Raw genomic sequence first — 26,087 nt, forward strand, 5'->3', positions numbered from 1 at the left:
CCATTTTAGAAATACAGCAAGAATAATGTAGCCATGACCCAATCTCCAGCTGTAGCCTTCCTGAGGGCTGATAACCTATCAGAAATGTAACTTTGCAAACCTTTACAGAGTGGAATGAGCCAGAAAAAACAACTCCCATCATCATCTTGTTCCCTAACTGTAACTGAAGATTACTGCAAACAAACTAGTTTTTCCACTGAAATGAAGTTTTAAAATCAGTCCTACTCTTGTTCTTGACTTCACATTGAATAGCAGAAAACACAAGAGAGAAACAGAACACTTTCCTCAATTAAAGAAGTCCCCTGAAAGCCACACCTTTTACACATTATCAATAGTTATCAGAGACTAAGAGGCTATGTGAAAAATATATTAAGGTTTAAACAAAGCAGCAAGTCCAAAGCAGACTCCCAGATTTGAGGGACTATGTAACTTAAGTTTGGCACAGCTAAAAGACTTTTTCTCTTGCAAATGTAACACCAAGTGCAGCCTACCTTACCAATATCAGGCTCCACCTATGAGTACAAACATCTAGATTTAAAAACTGTTCAATTATTTACAAGTTACATGATCAAGAGTACTGATGATTAACCTGATGACAAGTCTATAAATTACATAATCTCCTGCTCATGTTTGGAGACATGTATACCTATGTCAAAGTATGGTATCTCAGTGCAGATAGCATACATTTTTCTGCTGAGGAAAAGCTATATGGCCTATCCATAACTACTTCATTTAGTAGTTATTTTCATGAAAAGTAGCTCAAAATTCATACACTGAGCAGAGTTAAGACTCTCTAGGATAGAGATGCATGCTGCAGCTAAGAGGAAAAAGATAGTTCAATTTACAAAAAACAAGCGTGTATCATCTATGTGCACATCAACTATCAACACTGTTTATTTGTGTTTTGGTTGTTTTTCCTCAACACTACCCCTCCCCATACACATTGTATAAAATGCTGTACATGGAAAATGTATGTCCAACCAATTTTTCTTCATTACATGTTTTTACCTGCTCCTTCCTGATGGCAACAGTAATATCTGGGATCACAAAAACCCCAGTACCAGTCTACTTAAAAATAAATAATGTTAGTAAAATCTCATTCCCTAACCATTGTATCAATTAGTATTTATAGTATGAAATTGTATGAACTTTCTTAAGATATATTTAGTTTACATTGTATACTGCACAGTCATGGTTAACTAAGCATGACTAAAGGACTTCAGCTCATTGCAAGGAAAAGGATGACAGCCCCCACCCTGAAGAGGAAAGGATACCCCAGGACTACCCAGATCACACCAGCATCCCAGCCCCTCCAACACCTTTGTGAAACCCTCCCCTTATCCGGCATCGGAGATAAGGAACTGTAGCATGACCAACTTCAGGGACATCTAGTTCAAGAAATGTCATCAGATGGACGATGACACCATAGAATTATAGTTGCTTTGCAAAACAGTAGCATGTGTTAAGTAGTGGTTGGTCAAATCATGTTGTACCTGAAAGGTATAAGAACCATGTGTAAAACTGCATGCAGGGTGCCCCAGTTTGAATGGGACACCTCATGTGCATGAATAATGAATTACTCTCTTGTAATTCTATACTTTGCGTCCTAGTCTCTCTCCTCGGTTGGCACAGGCCAGTTCTGAAATTTTCATAACAGTAAACACGGCAGATAGTAGAGATGAGACCTTCCACTCCCATTCAGAAGCAATTATCATCCACTGCTATGACAGAGAAGTCAGATGCAGATTCTTCTAGAAGTTGGATCTTGAAGAAAGAGAAATCTCTTTTATAATTATATGCAACAGGTTATATGCAACAGACTTCCACATCAGTTTGAAATACCATTCTGAATGTCATTTCAGGGGTAAAACACCATCTGTTGAGGATGATGCCATCATTACTCAACAGAAAACAACTGTAAAATTATGCACGAGGATGCAAAATGTAAGCAGTTCCCTCTCATATAGGCTCCATTTAATTACTTTGAAGTTCATTAGCAGTTTTCTCCTTTTTCCCCTAGAACTAACAAAACTCTCTTCAGAAGCTAGTGTTCTTGTTGAGGTTTCCCATTTTACACTGCCATAAGAGAGCTCTTCTGTATAGTATAGATGTCTCCTAACAGCAAGCCATAAGAGGAAACAAGACTTCAAATACAAGTAAACACTTCACTTAAGCCTACAATGAGGCATTACTGACCAACTTCACATACAAAATAAATTAAGAGTCATGGAAAAAGAGGCCAGACAGTCCTTCCATATCCTTTCATCAAGAACTAACTGCAATGATTTTCTCATGGAAATGACAGTAACCCTGTCAGCAATTGTGAAGTCAGAATTCAGCATTTTCATGACTTGTACATAACAGAAAACAGATTACAGGAACGCTGTTTTGCTAAACTACTTAATAGACTGAAAACTTTTAAGAATAAGTTTGTGTTGCATATAAAAGATGATTCTGAATTTAAAACTTATGTTTGGTAAAATAGCCAGAAATTTTTGGGCAATCTGTAGCAGTATTCATTTCCTATGTTTCTAATCAAATTATATAAGCGGAAGCTCTGTCTACTTTGGACCAAAACCATTCAACATTAACATCTACTAGTGTAAAAAGCTAATGCCCTATTTTAGCACCTTCTTTTTACTCAATGTAAAAAAGTGTTTCTCAACTATTAAGGCAATTCCAAATTTCCCATGACTGGTCAGATACATACTACTTGAGCTAGTGTAAGAAGCAAGAAGAGGACAGCTGCAAACACTGTTTTCACAGAAAAACAGAGCAGATGAGACAACAAAAGGCACACATAGTTCTCAAACACATATTGATTTTGGTCAAACTTCAGAAGCTTGAGAGAAGTTCAAAGTTTGATTCCCCCCCCGCCAAGTTCAGCAAGTAAAGAAACATTTGAAAATAAGTGAATTACCATCATTTCAACATATGCTTTTATAACATGCATTAGCAGTGGTTAAGCATGCACAATCATCCTTCACTCCTATTCAACCCTTTAAACATGACTATATCACCACATTACACTGAAGAAATGGAACAGACTGAGAAAAACTATACTTTTGATTATAAATAATTTAAGTCATAATCTTCTTAGTCCTCTTTTTAAGATAGCCTACCAAGCCTACAACTTATTCTCCAGGAAACAGGCAGACAAATATTCAAACTGCAACATTTGAAAGTGGTACTCCAATTTAACTATAGGATTTCTTTTTAACCATAAAAAGTTTAGATCCCTAATTTACTTCAAATTGTCATAAAATGAAAATTGGATAATCTCCAAATTAAGTTTCTAAACCCTAGTTAAACCTTACAACTGCCTACGGCAAAAATGATATATCAACAAAATATGACCAAAAAAATCCCACCCCTCTTGTTAGATAAATGTCTAGAAAAGAATGAATGTGGGAAAGAGTCACTTGCTTCAATTTTGGGGGTGAGAATTGAACAATTTGTATCCTTTTGCCTCTTGTTTTGGTCAGCTCCAGAAAAGCTGTCCTACAGCTAGTTTTACACCTAAAACTACTACCCATACTATTCTGTCAGATAGGAGGATGAAAAAACCCACACCCCGGCTAACAGATTTTGCATGCAAGAATCCTAATGGACTTCTTTGCCATTATGATTTATCTCTTTTTGGTAGAAAATTTTTGTCTGTATCAAGAAAATCCCCAGAGTTGTTCCAGAGTTACCCCAGTATGCCAAATAATAACTGTCGACAATCCATTAATTGGGGAGGGAAGAGCGCACAACTCCCTCATATAGGTGAAATAAAGTATTTGCTGAAACTAGGTACAATTTTTCAACAACTACAAGATGTGATTTATGCTGCTTAAAAGATACCCTATTTAATAATTAACGTACAAAGTTTTAGTGCAACAGAACAACAGAAACTGAGTGTACGTTCCTGTAATTCTAAAATTAATGTTCCAAATATTAACCAATCTTCTCTTTACCCACAAACTTAGAGAGAGACATATACTAGTCATTATGGCTTGTCCATTTGTACTGTCAACTTCTTTTCATTCGCCTAACTCCAGGTAAATTTAAACTCATTTTAGATGCTCTGATAAACATTACTGTCATTTTGTTTAAACTGTTGCTGCTTACTGCAGTTTCAAATAAGTAACGTGCATTCATACTTTCCACCTAGGTAATTACATAATGAAGTCTGTATACATGAAAATATTCCTCTGATTAATATTATGGTGTTATATTTTTAAAAGCTAGCTAACAGTAATTTTCAATTACCAAGCGTCTGAAAGAGCTATATAAAACTGAGAGCATAAAAAAAAAAAAATCAAAAAAGTAGTCACCTGATGTTTACACTGGTCACCTATCTTCTTCAGTTCTGAAAGTTTTGAGGAGTTTGAAGACAAAAGCTACCTGGCAATTTCAATTTTCTTCTTCCAGCTTCAATAAATTAAATAAAGATCAGCTCCAGAGAAGCTCTATGCACATGAAGAAGAACAGATATTTTTATCTATATCTAGATAATTAAAAATATTTTTTGAACAAAAAGATGAAAAGTTGCCAACTCATGCTAAATGCACACACAGAGGGAGGAGACTGAGCAAATATTGCACAACAGCTTTCTTGAAACTGAGCATCCAACTGTATGCCAAGCAGAAGAGTAGCACTTTGTAAACATGTGAATGGAACTCCAAGTGGAAGCTTGACAATTCTCACTATCACTCATATGACATAAGTGCATATGAGAATGTGTCTTACGCTTATTAGAGCAAGCCTCTTCACAAAGCTAAGATAATTAAGCCTGGACACAGCCAGCCCTAATATGTTACAAAAGAACTTGAAAAGAAAGGAACCTTCCTCACAGCCATTCTCAAAAATCTACAGGTAACACCAGCAATTAAAAAGATAAAATAAAAATAATTCATCAAAAACAGTTTAAACACACATTTTTATATCCCAGAACTTCCAGACTTAGCATGCACAGCATTACAGAGAGACCAGTTTCAGCTATCCATAGAACTTCCAATAGTTGAATCAAATTAATTTAAAACAATTAACAAATGTATACTGACTGGCTTAGAAGTAGCTTATTTTGGTTGACCTGAAATGCTTTAATAGACTCACAATTAACAGGAGTATCGCCTGCACCAGTCAGTTTAAAAAATCAAACTTATGTCAAAGCTTATGCAACACTTAGTAGTGCTAAGAAAACAGTAAGTCAATGATAACAAGTACTTTTTATTCTACTGTACCAGTATGAGCGTACTCAAAGTGACAAAACCTAGCTATGTATAACGGAAATAACTTACAAGAACATTTACTTTAATGTTTCACACCAGCTACAGTCACAATGAAAACAAGTTCCATTTCATGCAAGGCTCAATAATCCAAATCCAGATTTTAAGTTTTTCTCCATGTATAACTACCCAACTATAAATATCTGCACAGAGATGACTGACAAATTGTGTTTCTAAAACAGACTGGAAAGTGTGTTGTTTCTCTAGCTAGCTGCTGTTCAGGCTGTACCTTCTATCATGCAGATAGAAATGAGTTGGTACAAAAGCATAAAGTTCCGAGACACAGTTTTGCTTTTGCATGATACAACTGTAAATCGCTACAGTTAGTGCCATTCCCCCAAACAACTGCATTGTATGGGAGGCTTAACGAAGAGCGATCAGACTGCAGTAGAAGCCTCTAATACGCACCCAATGACTGCAAGAGTAAGACCCTCTAGGAAAGGGTCTCCCGCTCGTATCTACATATCCCTTGGCTCAGCAAACCCTCTCCCGCATCGTTTCTCCCTAACAGGCCACCAAGCACTGCGCGGGGCAGGGCACTTCCCCCACAGGCCCAGCAGAGACGAGGCAGGCACTGAAGGCCGTCGCAGGAGGCAGAATGCTGCGGATAGGACGGCAGCCACCATCCCACCACCGCGCTCCCCGCGGCAAGGCCCAAGCCCAGTCCTCAGGGCGGCGTAAGAGTCGAAGCTGCTCCCGCGGAGAGTACGCCAGCCGCACTGCACCGCACCGCGCCCTACCCGTCCCGTCCCACTCGCGACACGGAGGAACCGGCCCGCGGCACTTCCCTACCCAGAAGTTCTCCACGAAATACGCCATCATCACCCCGCCGCCGCGGCCCTCAGCAAGCCCAAGCTCGGCCCCGGCCGCCTCAGCCGCCGAGACACAATGGAAGAAACGAACGAAGGAAGGAAGGGAACGACGGCCGTCACGACGCGCCACCCTTCCCGTTACGACGCAACACAGCTTCACCACCCCCGACCTCGCGCATGTGCCCAGCTGCTGCCGGGCGCCGCAGATCCTGCACAAGCGCGTCGCATGCCCGCCTCCCCGGGTAGACGAGCGGCGCGCATGTCTAGAGCGCTGGCCCCACCGCAGCTGAGAAGTACTCAGAAGTGAAAAAACCCTGATCTCTGTAGAACTATGAATATACTTGCAGAAGGCAGACTCAGAAATCTTGAGTAAAATCCTCTCAAAAATATGCAGTAACCACTAAGGAGTGACTATACTAAAGACTGGAATGCATACAAATTATATGACACCCAGGAGAATAGATTCATGCTGTTTAAAGTGGCTTCATAACCAAGCATCTTTCCAGCCACATAGAATAAGATCCTTCAAGGCATTTGATGACTACTAGGCACTTTATTAACAAAGTGTAGCTTACCCTCTCCAGTACCTCCACTCACAGTTTTCAGTGACAAGCTCCTAAAAACGATACACTTTGCCTAAAGTCAAGAGTCTGGAGAAACTGTTTACTTCAAACCTTTATCTTCGTCAATGATAGTTCAGTTTACCAGACCCTTCTTTTGCTTGATGTAGATTATAAGCCAGTTGGGACCATGTTGATTGCTGGACCAAAATACAGATGCACTGAATTGCTGTCTGGGCCAGTCTGTACTTAGACTGCTGCTTTTCAGTAAGAATATCTTTAGATATTCTTCATGGCAGAGTCAGAACCACTGGTGTCTTTCTGGAACCCAGAGTTCCTATTCTACCTTAATGAGATGATTCATTGTTCAAGACAGCAGTTAGCTTTTCATTATTGACTAAAAATAAAGGACCAGGTCTAAGCAATGATGTGAGGGGCTGCAGCCCACAGTGCTAGGCACACAAGTGGTTAAATGCTTTATCCAAACTTTATCTATGATTATCAACACAAAGCTTTATCCAAGATACAAAAAAGTAAGAAGCTGATATTCTATGCTGGGTTTCTCTTCAGGGAAACTCTATGAGTTCTGCTTTGAGAATGTCCCCTACCCCCATCTTAACACTGATGTCCTTTGCCCTTCGTGCTGTAAGATATTAGGTATGCCATATAGCAGAAAATTCAAGTCATCCCTAAGAACCTGATGAATTCAACTTATGTCAAATTTATGTTGATTAAAGATTTAAAGCCAAATGGTTAGGTAAAATGTAGTTCAAAAGTTTACAGAACTATAGAATATCATTAGGCAAAAAAAAAATGTTAAGGAAAACTTAAGATAGCCAAATCAGTATTATTTATATCAATATGTCAGCATGACTCATTATGCATTATGAAATTTCAACTACCTTCACCAAAGATACATTCATGGAAGATGAACAATATAGAATCATAGAATCATGGAATGGTTTGGGTTGGAAGGAACCTCAAAGATCATCTAGTTCCAACCCCCCTGATGTGGGCAGGGACACCCTCCACTAGAACAGGGTGCCCAAAGCCCCATCCAACCTGGCCTTAAACACTTCCAGGGAGGGGGCCTCCACAGCCTCTCTGGGCAACCTGTTCCAGTGCCTCACCACCCTCACAGGGAAGAATTTCTTCCCAACATCTCATCTAAATAGACCCTCCTTCAGCTTAAACCCATTACCCCTTGTCCTGTCACTACACTCCCTGACAAACAGTCCCTCTCCAGATTTCCTGTAGGCCCCCTTCAGGTACTGGAAGGCTGCTATAAGGTCTCCCTGGAGCCTTCTTTTTCTCCAGGCTGAACAACCCCAACTCTCTCAGCCTGTCCTCATAGGAGAGGTGCTCCAGCCCTCTGATCAGCTTCGTGGCCCTCCTCCGGACTCGCTCCAACAGCTCAATGTCTTTCATGTACTGGGGCCCCCAGAGCTGGATGCAGTACTCCAGGTGGGGGTCTCACAAGAGCAGAGTAGAGGGGCAGAATCACCTCCCTCGACCTGCTGGTCACACTTCTTTTGATGCAGCCCAGGACACGGTTGGCTTTCTGGGCTGCAAGTGCACACTGCCGGCTCACGTTGAGCTTCTCATCAATCAATACCCCCAAGTCCTTTTCCTCAGGGTAGTCTCAATCCATTGTCCGCCCAGCCTATAGTCGTGCTTGGGATTGCGCCGACCCACGTGCAGGACCTTGCACTTGGCCTTGTTGAACTTCATGCGGTTTGCATGGGCCCACCTCTCCAGCCTGTCAAGGTCCCTCTGGATGGCATCCCTTCCCTCCAGCGTGTCGACCCCACCACACAGTTTGGTGTCGTCGGCAAACTTGCTGAGGGTGCACTCGATCCCACTGTCCGTGTCGCCGACAAAGATGTTGAACAGTGCCAGTCCCAATACTGACCCCTGAGGAATGCCACTCGTCACTGTTCTCCACTTGGACATTGAGCCGTTGACCACAACTCTTTGAATACGACCATCCAGCCAATTCCTTATCCACTGAGTGGTCCATCCATCAAATCCTCCACCAACGAGGAGAGGTGCCATGCTGGACCTTGTTCTCACCAACAAGGAGGGGCTGGTAGGGGATGTCAAACTCAAGGGCAGCCTTGGCTGCAGTGACCATGAAATGGTGGAATTCAGGATCCTCAGGGCAGTGAGGAGGCCACACAGCAAGCTCACTACCCTGGACTTCAGGAGAGCAGACTTTGGCCTCTTCAGGGATCTGCTTGGTAGAGTACCGTGGGACAGAGCCCTGGAGGGAAGAGGGGCCCAAGAGAGCTGGCTAATATTCAAGGGTCACCTCCTCCAAGCTCAGGAGCGATGTATCCCAACCAAGAGGAAGTCAGGCAAAAATGCCAAGAGGCCCCCATGGATGGACAAGGAGCTCCTGGGCAAAGTCAAACAAAAAAAGGAAGCCTTCAGAGGGTGGAAGCAAGGGCAGGTAGCCTGGGAGGAATACAGAGAAACTGTCCGAGCAGCCAGGGATCAGGTTAGGAAAGCCAAAGCCCTGCTAGAATTAAATCTGGCCAGGGATGTCAAGGACAACAAGAAAAGTTTCTATAGAATCATAGAATCTTTAAGGTTGGAAAAGACCTCTAAGATCATCAAGTCCAACCATCAACCCAACACCACCATGCCTAATTGTCCTGGTTCTGGCAAGGATAGAGTTAATTTCCCAAGGAGCCAGGACAGGTGAGCCAAGCTGGCCAGGGGGCTATTCCATACCATGTGACATCATGCTCACCATAAAAGGGGGCTAGTCGGGCAGGGGCGGGTTCCGCGTGGCTCCGGGACGGGTCAAGCGTCCGGTTGGTTGGTCGTCGGATCGGTAAATCGTTCTCTGTTATCACCCATTGTGAATATCTGTTATCAGTACTGTTGTTGATTGTTTTCCCTCTCCCTTGCTGTCCCAGTAAACTGCCCTTATCCCAACCCTCGAGGTTTTGCCTTTGTTTTTCCATTCTCCTCCCCATCCCGCCGGGGGAGGGGTGAGCGAGGGGCGCGTGGCACTTAGCTACCGGCTGGGCCTAAACCACGTCAGTCCTTTTTGGCACCCAACGTGGGGCTCGAGGGGTTGTGATAACGACAAGTCTGACCCAAGTGTGTTAAAACAAAGTTGTTATAAGCATTTATAATGTTATTGAAACAGTCACTGGTCATAATGATGTTCTCTTTGGTCACATGGTTCTGGTTTGTAAATCTGTGTTTACTCTATGCAATCCCTGCGGTGCTGTTTATCACCTCTGGGAGAGGGGTTCGTGTTCTCATGTTGTTGTATTGTGTGATAATGACTTATGATAAGATATCATTGACAGTCATGAGTCTGAGCTGGTATGTGTATGTAGCATTTCGGTCAGGCCCGTACCTCGGTCAATATCTTTCAGAATTGATTAATAATTGGACCCAATCTATGGGGAAGATGGGGGGGATACCTTCTCCCACTCTTTCACCTCCCCTTTTCCCTTTTGGTTGGTTACAACAATTTTTGAGTATTTTGAATACCCTTGGAATGTTCAGGCCAGTATATTCCTATTGCTAGGTCTCCTGAATGCTTTCCCACTCCTGTTCAGGGTTAGCAAAAATCTTTTCAAGAGTACCACCCAGGGATCTTCCCCAAGGCTGAATGGTCAGGGCTGGCATGGCATGTGGGAGAGTATGGGCGGGTATCTAGAGACCCTTTCACCCCCAATGGTTTGGAGCTTCACTCCCAAACAACTGCAAGACCCTGATAAAATGGTAGAATATTTGAAAGGAAAATGCTGTGGGGATTCTAAGGAGACACAACTTACTGTGCTGTGCTGGGCCCTGGCCACAATCTATCAAACACTGCTTGATAGTCGACAGCACCATCCAGAGGGAGAGAGCGGACCCACAGGCACTGCAGCTGCCCAGGCCCCCGCAACAGGCACTGCAGCTACCCAAACCCCCGCAACAGGCACTGTAGCCAAGACAAAAGATCAACCCATACCAGTATCAGTCGCCCCTATACACAAAAAGAAATACACAAGGAAATCGGTTCGCTTAGTGAAAGATGATGATGAACCGGGACCATCACGAGAACAAGAAGAAGAGCCAGAATCAGAAGTGATCACTCGATCCCTGTCCCTGAGAGAGCTGCGAGATATGTGGAAAGATTTCAGCTGCCTTCCAGGGGAGCACATTATTACCTGGCTGCTCCGCTGCTGGGATAACGGGGCCAGTAGCCTGGAACACGAGGGCAGGGAGGCCAAGCAGCTGGGATCCTTGTCTAGGGAAGGGGGCATTGACAAAGCAATTGGGAAGAAGGCACAGGGCCTCAGCCTCTGGAGGCGACTCCTGTCAAGTGGGAGGGAAAGGTATCCTTTCAGCGAAGATGTATGTCGGCCAGGCAAGTGAACCACTATGGAGAGAGGCATTCAATATCTGAGGGAATTAGCCTTGTGGGAGATGGTTTATTATGATCCGGACAATGCACAGTTACCCACAGACCCTGACTAAGTCCAGTGTACCCGACCCATGTGGCGAAAATTTGTGCGAAGTGCACCATCATTGTACGCCAACTCACTGGCAGTAATCGACTGGAAAAGTGAAGAGGCACCCACGGTGGATGAAGTGGCTGGCCGACTCCGGCAGTATGAAGAGAGCCTTTCTTCCTCTCTTGTCTCGGCTGTGGAGAAACTGTCCCAGGACATCCGGCAACTCAAAGAGGATATATCTTACTCCCCACCTGTACAGACCCGCATTTCAGCTGTTATGAGTAAGTGTTTTTCTGCTCCAGAGAGGGGATATAGAGCATACACACCACGAGGTATCCTGTGGTTTTTCCTGCGTGACCACGGAGAAGACATGAGGAAATGGGATGGGAAGCCCACCTCAACCCTGCGGGCACGAGTACGTGATCTGCAAGGCAAGACAGCTGTACAAAGGGACTCTTCCAGAAAGAATGCTGCTCCAGTTTCCACCGGGCAGCCCCCCAGACCAAATGAAAGGCCTGATCGCACTTATGATCCTCTTGAAGGGACTTCTAAGTCCTTTTTGCAAGAGGTGAGTAGTGACTATGACGGGCAGGATTAGAGGGGCCCTGCCTCAAGCCAGGTGGAGGAAAGGGACAATAGGGTTTATTGGACTGTGTGGATCCAATGGCCTGGCACATTGAACCCACAGGAGTACAAGGCCCTAGTGGACACTGGTGCACAGTGTACCCTAATGCCATCGAACTATGAAGGGGTGGAACCAATATCTATTTCTGGTGTGACGGGGGGATCCCAACAGTTGACTCTGTTGGAGGCTGAAGTAAGTCTAACTGGGAATGAGTGGCAAAAGCACCCCATTGTGACTGCCCCAGAGGCTCCGTGCATCCTGGGCATAGACTACCTCCGGTAAGGGTATTTCAAAGACCCAAAGGGTTACAGGTGGGCTTTTGGAATAGCTGCCTTAGAAGCGGAGGAAATTGAGCCATTGTCTAGTTTGCCCGGTCTCTCAGAGGACCCTTCTGTTGTAGGGTTGCTGAGGGTCGAAGAGCAACAGGTGCCGATTGCTACTACAACTGTGCACCAGCGGCAATACCGCACCAACAGAGACTCCCTGGTTCCCATCCACAAGCTAATTCATCAACTGGAGGGTCAGGGAGTGATCAGCAGAACCCGCTCACCCTTTAACAGTCCCATATGGCCAGTGCGGAAGTCCAATGGCGAGTGGAGGCTGACGGTAGACTATCGTGGCCTGAATGAAGTCACACCGCCCATGAGTGCTGCCGTGCCGGATATGCTGGAACTTCAACATGAACTGGAGTCAAAGGCAGCCAAGTGGTATGCCACAATTGATATAGCTAATGCATTTTTCTCGATCCCTTTGGCAGCAGAGTGCAGGCCACAGTTTGCCTTCACTTGGAGGGGCGTCCAGTACACCTGGAATCGACTGCCCCAGGGGTGGAAACACAGCCCCACCATTTGCCATGGACTGATCCAGACTGCACTGGAAAAGAGTGAAGCCCCAGAGCACCTGCAATACATTGATGACATCATTGTATGGGGCAACTCAGCAGAGGAAGTTTCTGAGAAAGGAAAGAAAATAATCCAAATCCTGCTGCAGGCTGGCTTTGCCATAAAACAAAGTAAGGTGAAGGGGCCTGCGCAGGAAATCCAATTTTTAGGAATAAGGTGGCATGATGGGCGGCGTCAAATCCCTATGGATGTGATCAACAAAATAGCAGCCATGTCCCCACCGACCAACGAAAAGGAGACGCAGGCCTTCTTAGGCGTTGTGGGTTTCTGGAGAATGCACATTCCGAATTACAGTCTGATAGTAAGACCTCTCTACCATGTAACCCGGAAGAAGAATGATTTCAAATGGGGCCCTGAGCAACGACAAGCTTTTGAACAAATTAAACAAGAAATAGTTCATGCCGTAGCTCTTGGGCCAGTCCGGGCAGGACCAGATGTAAAAAATGTGCTGTACACCGCAGCCGGGGAGAATGGCCCTACCTGGAGTCTCTGGCAGAAAGCACCAGGGGAGACTCGAGGTCGACCCCTGGGGTTTTGGAGTCGGGGATACAGAGGATCCAAGGCCCACTACACTCCAACAGAAAAGGAGATATTGGCAGCCTACGAAGGGGTTCGAGCTGCTTCAGAGGTGATTGGCACTGAAGCACAGCTCCTCTTGGCACCCCGACTGCCAGTGCTGGGTTGGATGTTCAAAGAGAGGGCTCCTTCTACACATCATGCAACCGATGCTACGTGGAGTAATTGGGTTGCGCTGATCACACAACGGGCTAGAATAGGAAGCCCCAGTCGTCCAGGAATTCTGGAAGTGATCACAGACTGGCCAGAAGGGAAGGATTTCAGAATGTCGCCAGAGGAGGAGGTGACACATGCTGAAGAAGCCCCACTGTATAATAAACTACCAGAAGATGAGAAGCCATATGCCCTCTTCACTAATGGGTCCTGTCGCATCATGGGAAAGCATCGAAGGTGGAAGGCAGCTGTATGGAGTCCTACACGGCGAGTTGCAGAAGCTGCTGAAGGAGAAGGTGAATCGAGCCAGTTTGCAGAGGTGAAAGCCATCCAGCTGGCTTTAGACATTGCTGAAAGAGAAAAGTGGCCAACGCTGTACCTCTACACTGCCTCATGGATGGTGGCCAATGCCCTGTGGGGGTGGTTACAGCAGTGGAAGCGGAGCAACTGGCAATGCAGAGGCAAACCCATCTGGGCTGCCCCATTGTGGCAAGATATTGCTGCCCGGCTAGAGAAGCTAGTTCTAAAGGTACGTCACGTAGATGCCCACGTACCCAAGAGTCTGACCACTGAGGAACATCAGAACAACCAGCAGGTGGATCAGGCTGCCAAGATTGAAGTGGCTCAGGTGGATTTGGACTGGCAACATAAGGGTGAATTATTTCTAGCTCGGTGGGCCCATGACACCTCAGGTCATCAAGGAAGAAATGCGACATATAGATGGGCCCGTGATCGAGGGGTGGATTTGAGCATGGACGCCATCTCACAGGTCATCCATCAATGTGAAACATGCGCTGCAATCAAGCAAGCCAAGCGGGTAAAGCCTCTGTGGTATGGAGGCCGATGGTTGAAATATAAATATGGGGAAGCATGGCAAATCGACTACATCACACTCCCCCAAACCCACCAAGGCAAGCGTTACGTTCTTACAATGGTGGAAGCAACCACTGGGTGGCTGGAAACATATCCTGTGCCCCATGCCACTGCCTGGAACACTATTCTGGGTCTTGAAAAGCAAGTCCTGTGGCAACATGGCACCCCAGAGAGAATTGAGTCAGACAACGGGACTCATTTTCGGAACACCCTCATAGACACCTGGGCCAAAGAGCATGGTAGTGAGTGGGTGTATCACATCCCCTACCATGCACCAGCCTCTGGGAAAGTTGAAAGGTGCAATGGACTGCTAAAAACCACCCTGAGGGCAATGGGTGGTGGGGCCCTCAAGCACTGGGATACGCATTTAGCAAAGGCCACCTGGTTAGTTAACACTAGGGGATCTGCCAGTCAAGGTGGCCCTGCCCAGTCAAAATTCCCATGCCCAGTAAAAGGGGATAAAGTTCCTGTAGTGCACATGAAAAATATGTTGGCTAAAACAGTTTGGGTTATCCCTGCTTCAGGCAAAGGCAAGCCCATCTGCGGGATTGCTTTTGCTCAGGGACCAGGGTGCATTTGGTGGGTGACGAGAAAAGATGGGGAAGTCCGGTGTGTACCCCAAGGGGATCTGATTTTGGGTGAAAATAGCCAATAAATTAAATTGCATGATATTAATAGCGATATACTGTATCAATGGTATGACCATAAGAATCACCCAAAACTAATGAAGGATGGACTTTGAAACTGAACAAAGTGCCACGATGATGGAACTAGAACTGACTTCAACTGGTGCCCAGAAACTTTATCAAAAAATCACATCTTTGACATCCAGACTGTGAGCATGGACCATACCAGATACACCGGCTGTGAAAACTCCGGATGCAGCGTGCAACAATCCAGCTGCACGCACCATTGCTCCTGCCCTGAGAGACTGTAATGGCAGATGGAACCCAAAACCATGGACTAAATGAACTCGACAGACATTTTAGAGCAATGGCCCATAGAGTAAGGGAATGATATCTGTGAAATAATCTGGGCATGACGTAGATGGTATGGAATAAGGGCTGGATAATGTCCTGGTTCTGGCAAGGATAGAGTTAATTTCACAAGGAGCCAGGACAGGTGAGCCAAGCTGGCCAGGGGCTATTCCATACCATGTGACATCATGCTCACCATAAAAGGGGGCTAGTCGGGCAGGGGCGGGTTCGGCATGGCTCCGGGAGGGGTTGGGTCGGTAAATCCTTCTGTCTTATCACCCATTGTTACTATCTGTTGTCAGCACTGTTGTTGATTGTTTTCCCTCTCCCTTGCTGTCCCAGTAAACTGCCCTTATCCCAACCCTCGAGGCTGTGCCGTTGTTTTTCCCTTCGCCTCCACATCCCGCCGGGGGAGGGGTGAGCGAGCAGCGCGTGGCACTTAGCTACCAGCTGGGGCTAAACCACATCACTAATAAATCATGCCCCGAAGTGCCACGTCTACGTGTTTTTTGAACACCTCTGGGGATGGTGACTCCACCATCTCTCTGGGCAGACTGTTCCAACACCTGACCACTCTTTTGGTGAAGAAATTCTTTCTAATATCCAATCTAAACCTCCCCTGGCAGAGCTTGAGACCGTTTCCTCTTGTCATTTCGTTACTTACTTGTGAGAAGAGACCAACCCCCACCTCGCTACAACCTCCTTTCAGGTAGTCGTAGAAAACAATAAGGTCTCCCCTCAGCCTCCTCTTCTCCAGGCTGAACAACCCCAGTTCCCTCAGCTGCTCCTCGTAAGATTTTTGCTCCAGTCCCTTGACCAGCTTCGTTGCCCTTCTCTGGACACACTCCAGCACCTCAATGTCCTTCTTCTACTGAGGGGCCCAAAACTGTACACAGTTCTTGAGGTGCGGCCTCACCAGAGTTGAGTACAGGGGCACAATCACATCCTTACTCCTGCTGGCCACACTATTCCTGATAGAAGCCAGGATGTTGTTGGCTGCCTTGGCCACCTGGGCACACTGCTGGCTCATGTTCAGCCGGCTGTCAACCAACACCCCTAGGTCCTTTTCCAGCAGGCAGCTTTCCAGCCACTCTTCCTCAAGTCTCTAGCTTTGCATGGGGTTGTTGTGACCCAAGTGCAGGACCTGGCACCTGGCCTTGTTAAACCTCATACTGTTGGCCTCGGCCCATGGATCCAGCCGGTCCAGATCCCTCTGTAAAGCCTTCCTACCCTCGAGCAGATAGACTGGTGGAGCCAAGCTCTGCCCTCCATGATGCAGAAAGAGGGACAGCTAACAGACCAAAGCCAAAGTGAAGGGGACCCTGTATCCTCCCCTTGCCAGGCAGAAGGCAGCAGGCAGAAGGCAGCAGTCTTAAAGAGGGGAGTGAATGGAAACAAGTCCACACTCAGCGTGGCAGGCGAACCTTCTCCTCCTCACCCACCTCGCCTTCCCACATATCCCTGTGCAACAGGTACGAGGCTCTGGCTGTGGAAGGCTACTCGAGTGATGATATGGATGACAGTCAAGCTACTCCGGAGGTAGCACCTAGGCCCAAAAGGCCCATGCCTCGGGTCATGACCACCCCAACAAAGAAGAAAAGGAGAGTTATAGTTGTAGGGGACTCCCTTCTGAAGGGTACAGAGGGCCCGATATGCAGGGCAGGCCCTCCTCTCAGAGAAGTCTGCTGCCTCCCTGGGGCCCATGTCAAGGACATTACAAGGAAACTCCCCAGCCTGGTACAGCCCTCTGACTATTACCCACTGCTGTTCCTCCATGTGGGTGGGGATGAAGCAGAGACACGCATCACGAAAGCAATCAAAAGGGACTTCAGGCTCTTGGGACAGTCACTGAAGGATTTGGGAGTACAGGTAATATTCTCCTCCCTCCTTCCAGTTAAGGGCAGCAATGGTGGGTGGAAGAGGCGGACACAGTCCATAAATGCATGGCTCCATGGCTGGTGTCAATGCCACAACTTTGGGTTCTTTGAAAATGGGGCGGCCTACACGGCACCAGGCCTGATGAACCCTGATGGGATTCACCTCTCTCAAAGGGGGAAGAGGATCTTTGCCCAGGAACTAGCGGGGCTCATCGACAGAGCTTTAAACTAGGCTCGAATGGGGAGGGGGATAACATCAGGCTTGCCAGCGACATGTTGTGGGATGATGTGCCCAGGTTGGAGGGACGGGGTGCTGGCAAGGGCCCTCGGCCTACTGCTCAGAGATGTGCTGGATGCACTGCAGCACGCTCGAAGCCTAGAGGAGACAAGCCAGGGGCTCCGGATACAACAGGAACCAACAGGGTAACACTGGGAAGATACATCAAAAAAATCCCAGCCACCCCAGCCAATAAGTCAGCCTCAACAGGGGCACAACTGAAATGCCTCTACGCGAACACACGGAGCATGGGGAATAACCAAGAGGAGCTGGACATGTGTGTGTGCCTGCAAGGCTATGACCTTATTGGCATTACAGAGACGTGGTGGGATAGCTCCTATGACTGGATTGTTGGGATGGAAGGGTACAGGCTCTTTAGGAAGGACAGGCAGGGCAGGCAAGGAGGGGGTGTTGCCCTCTATGTCAATGACCAGCTGGAGGGCATGGAGCTCCACCTGGGGATGGATGAGGAGCCCACCAAGAGCCTATGGGTCAGGATTACAGGGAGGGCTGGGGCAGGGGACATCATAGCAGGAGTCTGCTACAGGCCACCTGACCAGGGGGACCAAGCAGATGAAGCCCTCTATAGGCAGATAGGAGCAGCCTCACGCTCACAAGCCCTGGTCCTTATGGGGGACTTCAACCACCCTGACATCTGCTGGAGGGACAACACAGCTGAGAACAAGCAATCCAGGAAGTTCCTGGAACGTGTTGATGACAACTTTCTCCTCCAAGTGATAGAGGAGCCCACGAGGAAAGGTGCCATGCTGGACCTTGTTCTCACCAATAAGGAGGGCCTAGTAGGGGATGTCAAGCTCAAGGGCAGCCTTGGTTGCAGTGACCACGACATGGTGGAATTCAGGATCCTCAGGGCAGCGAGGAGGCCACACAGCAAGCTCACTACCCTGGACTTCAGGAGAGCAGACTTTGGCCTCTTCAGGGATCTGCTTGGTAGAATACCATGGGACAAAGCCCTGGAGGGAAGAGGGGCCCAAGACAGCTGGCTAATATTCAAGGGTCACCTCCTCCAAGTTCAGGAGCGATGTATCCCAACAAAGAGGAAGTCAAGCAAAACCACCAAGAGGCCCCCATGGATGAACAAAGAGCTCCTGGGCAAAGTCAAACAAAAAAAGGAAGCCTACAGAGGGTGGAAGCAAGGGCAGGTATCCTGGGAGGAATACAGAGAAACTGTCTGAGCAGCCAGGGATCAGGTTAGGAAAGCCAAAGCCCTGCTAGAATTAAATCTGGCCAGGGATGCCAAGGACAACAAGACAAGCTTCTATAGGTATGTTAGTGATAAAAGGAGGACGAGGGAAAATGTGGGTCCTCTCCAGAATGAAACAGGAGACCTGGTTACCCAGGACAAGGAGAAGGCTGAGGTAATCAACGACTTCTTTGCCTCAGTCTTCACTGCCAAAGGTTCTAGCCACACTGCCCAGGTCGCAGAAGGCAGGGACTGGGAGAATGAAGAACTGCACACTGTAGGAGAAGATCAGGTTCGAGACTATCTAAGGAACCTGAAGGTGCACAAGGCCATGGGACCTGATGAGATGCATCCGTGGGTCCTGAGGGACCTGGCGGATGAAGTGGCCAGGCCACTTGCCATCATATTTGAGAAGTCCTGGCAGTCTGGCAAAGTTCCCACTGACTGGAAAAGGGGAAACATAACCCCCATTTTTAAGAAGGGAAAAAAGGAAGACCCAGGGAACTACAGGCCGGTCAGTCTCACCTCCGTGCCTGGCAAGATCATGGAGCAGATCCTCCTGGAGACTATGCTCAGGCACATGGAAAATAAGGAGGTGATTGGTGACAGCCAACACGGCTTCACTAAAGGGCAAATCATGCCTGACAAACTTGGTCGCCTTCTATGATGGGGTTACAGCATTGGTAGACAAGGGAAGGGCAGCTGACATCATCTACCTGGACTTGTGCAAGGCATTTGATGCTGTCCCATATGACATCCTTGTCTCTAAATGGAAGAGACATGGATTTGATGGATGGACCACTTGGTGGATAAGGAATTGCCTGGATGGTCGCACTCAAAGAGTTGTGGCCAACGGCTCAATGTCCAAGTGGAGAACGGTGACCAGTGGCATTCCTCAGGGGTCGGTATTGGGACCGGCACTGTTCAACATCTTTGTCGGTGACATGGACAGTGGGATCAAGTGCACCCTCAGCAAGTTTGCAGATGACACCAAGCTGTGCAGTGGAGTCAACACCCTGGAGGGAAGGCATGCCATCCAGAGGGACCTTGACAGGCTTGAGTGGTGGGCCCGTGCAAACCTCATGAAGTTCAACAAGGCCAAGTGCAAGGTCCTGCACATGGGTCGGCGCAATCCCAAGCACAACTACAGGCTGAGCGAGGAATGGATTGAAAGCAGCCCTGAGGAAAAGGACTTGGGGGTATTGATTGATGAGAAGCTCAACATGAGCCGGCAGTGTGCCCTTGCAGCCCAGAAAGCCAACCATGCCCTGGGCTGCATCAAAAGAAGTGTGACCAGCAGGTCGAGGGAGGTGATCCTGCCCCTCTACTCCACTCTCGTGAGACCCCACCTGGAGTACTGCATCCAGCTCTGAAGCCCCCAGTACAAGAAAGACATGGAGCTGTTGGAGAGAGTCCAGAGGAGGGCCACGAAGCTGATCAGAGGGCTGGAGTACCTCTCCTATGAGGACAGGCTGAGAGAGTTGGGATTGTTCAGCCTGGAGAAGAGAAGGCTGTGAGGGAGACCTTAGAGTAGCCTTCCAGTACCTAAAGGGGGCCTACAAGAAAGCTGGACAGGGCCTGTTTACAAGGGCATGGAGTGACCAGACAAGGTATAATAACTTTAATCTGAAGGAGGGTAGATTTAGATTAGATATTAGGAAGAAATTATTCACTGTGAGGATAATCAGGCACTGGAACAGGTTGCCCAGAAAAGTTGTGGGTGCCCCCTAACCTGGAAGTGTTCAAGGCCAGGTTGGATGAGGCTTTGGGCAACCTGGTCTAGTGGAGGATTTCCCTGTCCATGGCAGGGGGGTTGGAACTAAATGATCTTTGACGTCCCTTCCAACCCAAACCGTTCTATGACTCTGTGATTCTGTCTTGGCCAGCAGGGAAGAAGACTGGCCTGGCTGAACAGACAGCTTTGGCTGGAACTGAGGAATAAAAGGAGAATTTATGTCCTTTGGAAGAAGGGGCGGGCAACTCAGGAGGACTATGAGGATGTTGTTAGGCTATGCAGAGAGAAAATTGGAAGGACCAAAGCCCAGCTAGAACTTAATCTGTCTATTGCTGTAAAAGACAGTAAAAGATGTTTCTATAAATACATTAACAACAAAAGGAGAGCTAAGGATAATCTCCATCTTTTATTGGATGCAGGGGGGAAACATAGTGACAAAGAATGAGGAAAAGGCCAAGGTACTTAATGCCTGCTTTCCCTCAGTCTTTAGTCTTACTGCTGTAAGACCAGTTGTTCTCTGGGTACCCAGCCCCCTGAGCTGGAAGACAGGGATGGGGAGTAGAATGAAGCCCCCATAATCCAAGGGGAAATAATTAGAGACCTGCTACACCACTTAGACACACACAAGTCTATGGGGCCAGATAGGATCCACCCAAGGGGGCTGAGGGAGCTGGTGGAAGTGCTCACCAAGCCACTCTCCACCATTTATCAGCAGTCCTGGCTAACCAGGGAGGTCCCAGTTGACTGGAGGTTAGCCAATGTGACGCCCATCCACAAGAAGGGCTGGAAGGAGGATCCACGGAACTATAGGCCTGTCACTCTGACCTCGGTGCCGGGGAAGGTTATGGAGCAGATCATCTTGAGTGCCATCATGTGGCACGTACAGGACACCCAGGTGATCAGGCCCAGTCAGCATGGATTCATGAAAGGCAGGTCCTGCTTGGCTAACCTGATCTCCTCCTATGACAAGGTGATCCGCTCAGTGGATGAGGGAAAGGCTGTGGATGTTGTCTACCTGGACTTTAGTAAAGCCCTTGACACCATTTCCCACAGCATTCTCCTGGAAAAACTGGCTGCTCATGGCTTGGACGGGCATATGCTTCACTGGGTAAATACTGGCTGGATGGCTGGGCCCAGAGAGTGGTGGTGAATGGAGTTAAATCCAGTTGGTGACCTGTCACAAGTGGTGTTCCCCAGGGCTCAGTACTGGGGCCAGTTCCCTTTAATATCTTTATCAATGATCTGGATGAGGGGATCAAGTGCACCCTCAGTAAATTTGCAGACGACACCAAGTTGGGCGGAAGTGTTGATCTGCTTGAGGGTTGGAAGGCTCTACAGAGGGATCTGGACAGGCTGGAGCGATGGGCCGGAGCCAATTGTATGAAATTCAACAAGGCTCAGTGCTGGGTCCTGCACTTGGGTCACAACAACCCCATGCAACACTACAGGCCTGGGGCAGAGTGGCTGGAAAGCTGCCCAGCAGAAAAGGACCTGGGGGTGTTGGTTGACAGCCAGCTGAGTATGAGCCAGCAGTGTACTCAGGTGGCCAACGGCATCCTGGCTTGTATCAGGAATAGTGTGGCCAGCAGGACTAGGGAAGTGATTGTCCCCTTGTACTAGGCACTGGTGAGGCTGTACCTCAAGTAGTGTGTTCAGGTTTGGGCCCCTCACTACAAGACAGACATTGAGGTGCTGGAGTGTGTCCAAAGAAGGGCAATGAAGCTGGTGAAGGGTTTAGAGAACAGGCTTTATGAGGAGCGGCTGAGGGAACTGGGGTGGTTTAGTCTGGAGAAAAGGAGGCTCAGGGGAGACCTTATTGCTCTCTACAGCTACCTGAAAGGAGATTGTAGCAAGGTGGGGGTTGGTCTCTTCTCCCAAGTAACAAGCCATAGGACAAGAGGAAATGGTCTCAAGTTGCACTAGGGGAGGTTTAGACTGGATATTAGGAAAAATTTCTTCACTGAAAGGGTTGTCAATCCCTGGAACAGGCTGCCCAGGGAAGTGGTTGAGTCACCATCCCTGGAGGTATTTAAAAGACTCGTAGATGACTTCTTAGGGAGGTGGTTAAGTGGTGGACTTGGCAGTGTTAGGTTAATGGTCTTGATGATCTTAGAGGTCTTTTCCAACCAAAACAATTCTATGATTCTATGATTCATAGTATTCTCATCACCTTGATAAAAATCTTAAAGCCTAAGTGCTTATGGAAATGTGCAAACTTGTATTAGTAATGATGTAGAGGACCTCCAGTCTCCACACACATTGAGTAACATCCTGTTATTTCTGCCAAATTTGAAATTAAGATAATGAGGTTTGGTTGGGGTTTTTTTAAGAAATAAAAGTAGTCAAGATGCCTATGGTTCTTAATTAGACAAACAAAGCTCTGAGTTGTTCCATTGGGCAATTATTTGACTAACAATCCTCTGTTAAATGCTGCCATTTTATGGACTGAGAAACAGTTACATAGCTTCTTGCAAGAAGTGAGAGCTGTGGTCCAAAGTTCCAGTTAGCTTCCATCTGGTTTTGGCTCAAGAAAAACAGTATTGGTGTGTAAGCAAAACTAACATTAGCTACATCATCTTATGGCAGGGTACTACAGAAAGTGATGCAACTATCTTACTCCCTTATGCTAAGGTATGTAAAGAATTAAAGAAAATGGATACTTGAACTCTTACTTACATGCAATTAATTTGTTCTTCCAAAGTATTTACAATGCTCAAAGGAGAAGGTGCACACATTTACAGGCCTGGGGTTATTTTGGACATGGCTCCAAAGTGTTGATTTGAACAAGCACATTTCAGAATGAAAAATGTGTATGCAAGACCATGACCATCATTGTGCTAAGGAGAAAAAAAATTAACATGCAAGATAACTCAAAATTTCCTTTTCAGATATGATCAAGTTAAAGGAAGGCACTGAAAGATGCCTTGTGTAAAGATGCAGTTCTGGGAAGAAAAAATATAACTTCAGAATTTAGTTTTAAAACATTTTGCTTTTTTTGTTGTTGGTTTAAAAACAAATGACTTCTTTTTTCCCCCCAGTATTTTTATGGTCTCATTTACTGTTTGAGTTTTCAAACTAAGGAACCCTTCAGTTTCTATATTTGCAAGGCACAGAATCCCCATAAGAAGTCCACATGAATGTAAATCTTAAATATGTCGTACATCTAGGCATTCATTGACACTTCAAGGTAAAATGACTGGAAAATTATATTGCTTCTCACTGTATACAGTACTTTATCAATCACAGAATCACAGAATGGTAGGGGTTGGAAGGGACCTCTAGAGATCCTCTAGTCCAACCCCCCTGCTAGAGCAGGATCACCTAGAGCAGGTTGCACAAGATTGTGTCCAGGTGGGTTTTGAATATCTCCAGAGAAGGAGACTCCACAACCTCTCTGGGCAACCTGTTCCAGTGCTCAGGCACCCTCAGAGTAAAGAAGTTTTTCCTCATATTGACATGGAACTTCCTGTGTTCCAGTTTGTGCCCATTGCCCCTTGTCCTGTCGCTGGGCACCACTGAAGAGCATCTGGTGCCATCCTCTTGACAGCCACCCTTTAGATATTTATAAGCATTAATAAGATCCCCTCTCAGTCTTCTCTTCTCCAGGCTAAGCAGGACCAGCTCTCTCAGCCTTTCCTCATAAGAGGAAAGGATGCTCCAGTCCCCTAATCATCTTTGTAGCCCTCCACTGGACTCTCTCCAGTAGTTCCTTGTCTTTCTTGAACTGGGGAGCCCAGAACTGGACACAGAACTCCAGATGTGGCTTCACCAGGGCAGAGTAGAGGGGGAGGATAACCTCCCTTGACCTGCTGGCCACACTCAATGCACCCCAGGATACCATTGGCCTTCTTGGCCACAAGGGCACATTGCTGGCTCATGGATAACTTGTTGTCCACCAGGACTCCCAGGTTCTTCTCTGCAGAGCTACTTCCCAGCAGGTCAACCCCTAACCTGTACTGGTGTCTGGGGTTGTTCTTCCCTAGGTGCAGGACCCTACACTTGCCCTTGTTGAATTTCATTAGGTTCCTCTCCACCCAACTCTCCAGGCTGTCCAGATCTTGCTGAATGGCAGCACAGCCTTCTCGTGTATCAGCCACTCCTCCCAGCAAACTTGCTGAGGATACACTCTGTCCCCTCCTCCAGGTCATTGATGAATATGTTGAATAAGACAGGCCCCAGTACTGACCCCTGGGGCACACCACTAGCTACAGGCCTCCAACTAGACTCTGCACTGCTTATCACAACCTTCTGGGCTCTGCCATTCAGCCAGTTCTCAACCCACCTCACTGTCCACTCATCCAACCCACACATCCTAAGCTTGCCTATGAGAATGTTATGAGAGACAGTGCCAAAAGCCTTGCTGAAGTCAAGGTAGACAACATCCACTGCTCTCCCTGCATCCACCCAGCCACTCATGCCATCATAGAAGGCTATCAGACTGGTCAGGCAGGATTTCCCCTTGGTGAATCCATGTTGACCACTCCCAATAACCTTCTTCTCCTCCACATGCTTAGAGATGACCCCCAGAACGAGCTGTTCCATCACCTTTCCAGGGATGGAGGTGAGGCTGACTGGCCTGTAGTTTCCCGGGTCCTCCTTCTTGCCCTTTCTGAAGACCAGAGTGACACTGGCTTTCCTCCAGTCCTCAGGCACCTCTCCTGTTCTCCATGACCTTTCAAAGATGATGGAGGGTGGCCTAGCAATAACATCTGCCAGCTCCCTCAGCACTCGTGTGTGCATCCCATCAGGGCCCATGGATTTGTGGATGTTGAGTTTGCCTAAATGTTCTCTAACCTGCTCTTCCTCAACAAAGAAACAAAATTCTATTTGGCATTTGTTCCTCCTGGAAACTATGCCCAGGCAAATGGAAAATAAGGAGGTGATTGGTGACAGCCAACATGGCTTCACTAAGGGCAAATCATGCCTGACAAATTTGGTGGCCTTCTATGATGGGGTTACAGAACTGATGCATGAAGGAAGAGCGACTCACATCATCTACCTGGACTTGTGCAAGGCATTTGACACTGTCCCGCATGACATCCTCATCTCTAAATTGGAGAGACATGGATTCGATGGATGGAGCACTCGGTGGATAAGGAATTGCCTGGATGGTCGCACTCAAAGAGTTGTGGTCAACATCTTGATGTCCAAGTGGAGAACAGTGACGAGTGGCATTCCTCAGGGGTCAGTATTGGGACCGGCACTGTTCAACATCTTTGTCGGTGACATGGACAGTGGGATCGAGTGCACCCTCAGCAAGTTTGCCGACGACACCAAGCTGTGTGGTGTGGTCGACACGCTGGAGGGAAGGGATGCCATCCAGAGGGACCTTGACAGGCTGGAGAGGTGGGCCCGTGCGAACCGCATGAAGTTCAACAAGGCCAAGTGCAACATCCTGCACGTGGGTCGGCGCAATCCCAAGCACAACTATAGGCTGGGCAGGGAATGGATTGAAAGCAGCCCTGAGGAGAAGGACTCGGGGGTGTTGGTTGATGAGAAGCTCAACATGAGCCAGCAGTGTGTGCTTGCAGCCCAGAAAACCAACCGTGTCCTGGGCTGCATCAAAAACAGAAGTGTGACCAGCAGGTTGAGGGAGGTGATCCTGCCCCTCTACTCCGCTCTTGTGAGACCCCACCTGGAGTACTGCATCCAGCTCTGGGGGCCCCAGTACAAGACAGACAATGGAGCTGTTGGAGCAGGTCCAGAGCGGGGCCACGAAGCTGATCAGAGGGCTGGAGCACCTCTCCTATGAGGGCAGGCTGAGAGAGTTGGGGTTG

At 47.4% G+C, this 26,087-nt stretch overlaps 1 protein-coding gene and 1 long non-coding RNA gene across 11 annotated transcripts in view; one reads left to right on the forward strand and one right to left on the reverse strand.

Moving 5' to 3' along the window:
- LOC142599160 (F-BAR domain only protein 2-like) overlaps nt 1–6,266 on the reverse strand; it is a 112,859-nt gene extending 106,593 nt beyond the window's left edge. For 5 of the 10 annotated variants that reach the window (XM_075738907.1, XM_075738903.1, XM_075738905.1 and 2 more), the window contains exon 1: nt 6,066–6,265. In XM_075738907.1, coding sequence (XP_075595022.1) covers nt 6,066–6,095 — 30 coding nt within the window. In that variant the 5' untranslated portion in view covers nt 6,096–6,265. Of the gene's footprint in view, nt 1–4,319; nt 4,455–6,065 lie in introns of all 10 variants that reach the window. The other 5 variants (XM_075738913.1, XM_075738911.1, XM_075738909.1 and 2 more) reach the window with 4 other exon arrangements.
- LOC142599245 (uncharacterized) overlaps nt 1–26,087 on the forward strand; it is an 830,374-nt gene that overhangs the window by 200,269 nt on the left and 604,018 nt on the right. The gene's annotated exons all lie outside the window — the stretch shown is intronic.

This window comes from Balearica regulorum, chromosome W (genome assembly GCF_011004875.1).
Source record: "Balearica regulorum gibbericeps isolate bBalReg1 chromosome W, bBalReg1.pri, whole genome shotgun sequence".
Classification (NCBI taxonomy): Eukaryota; Metazoa; Chordata; class Aves; order Gruiformes; family Gruidae; genus Balearica; species Balearica regulorum.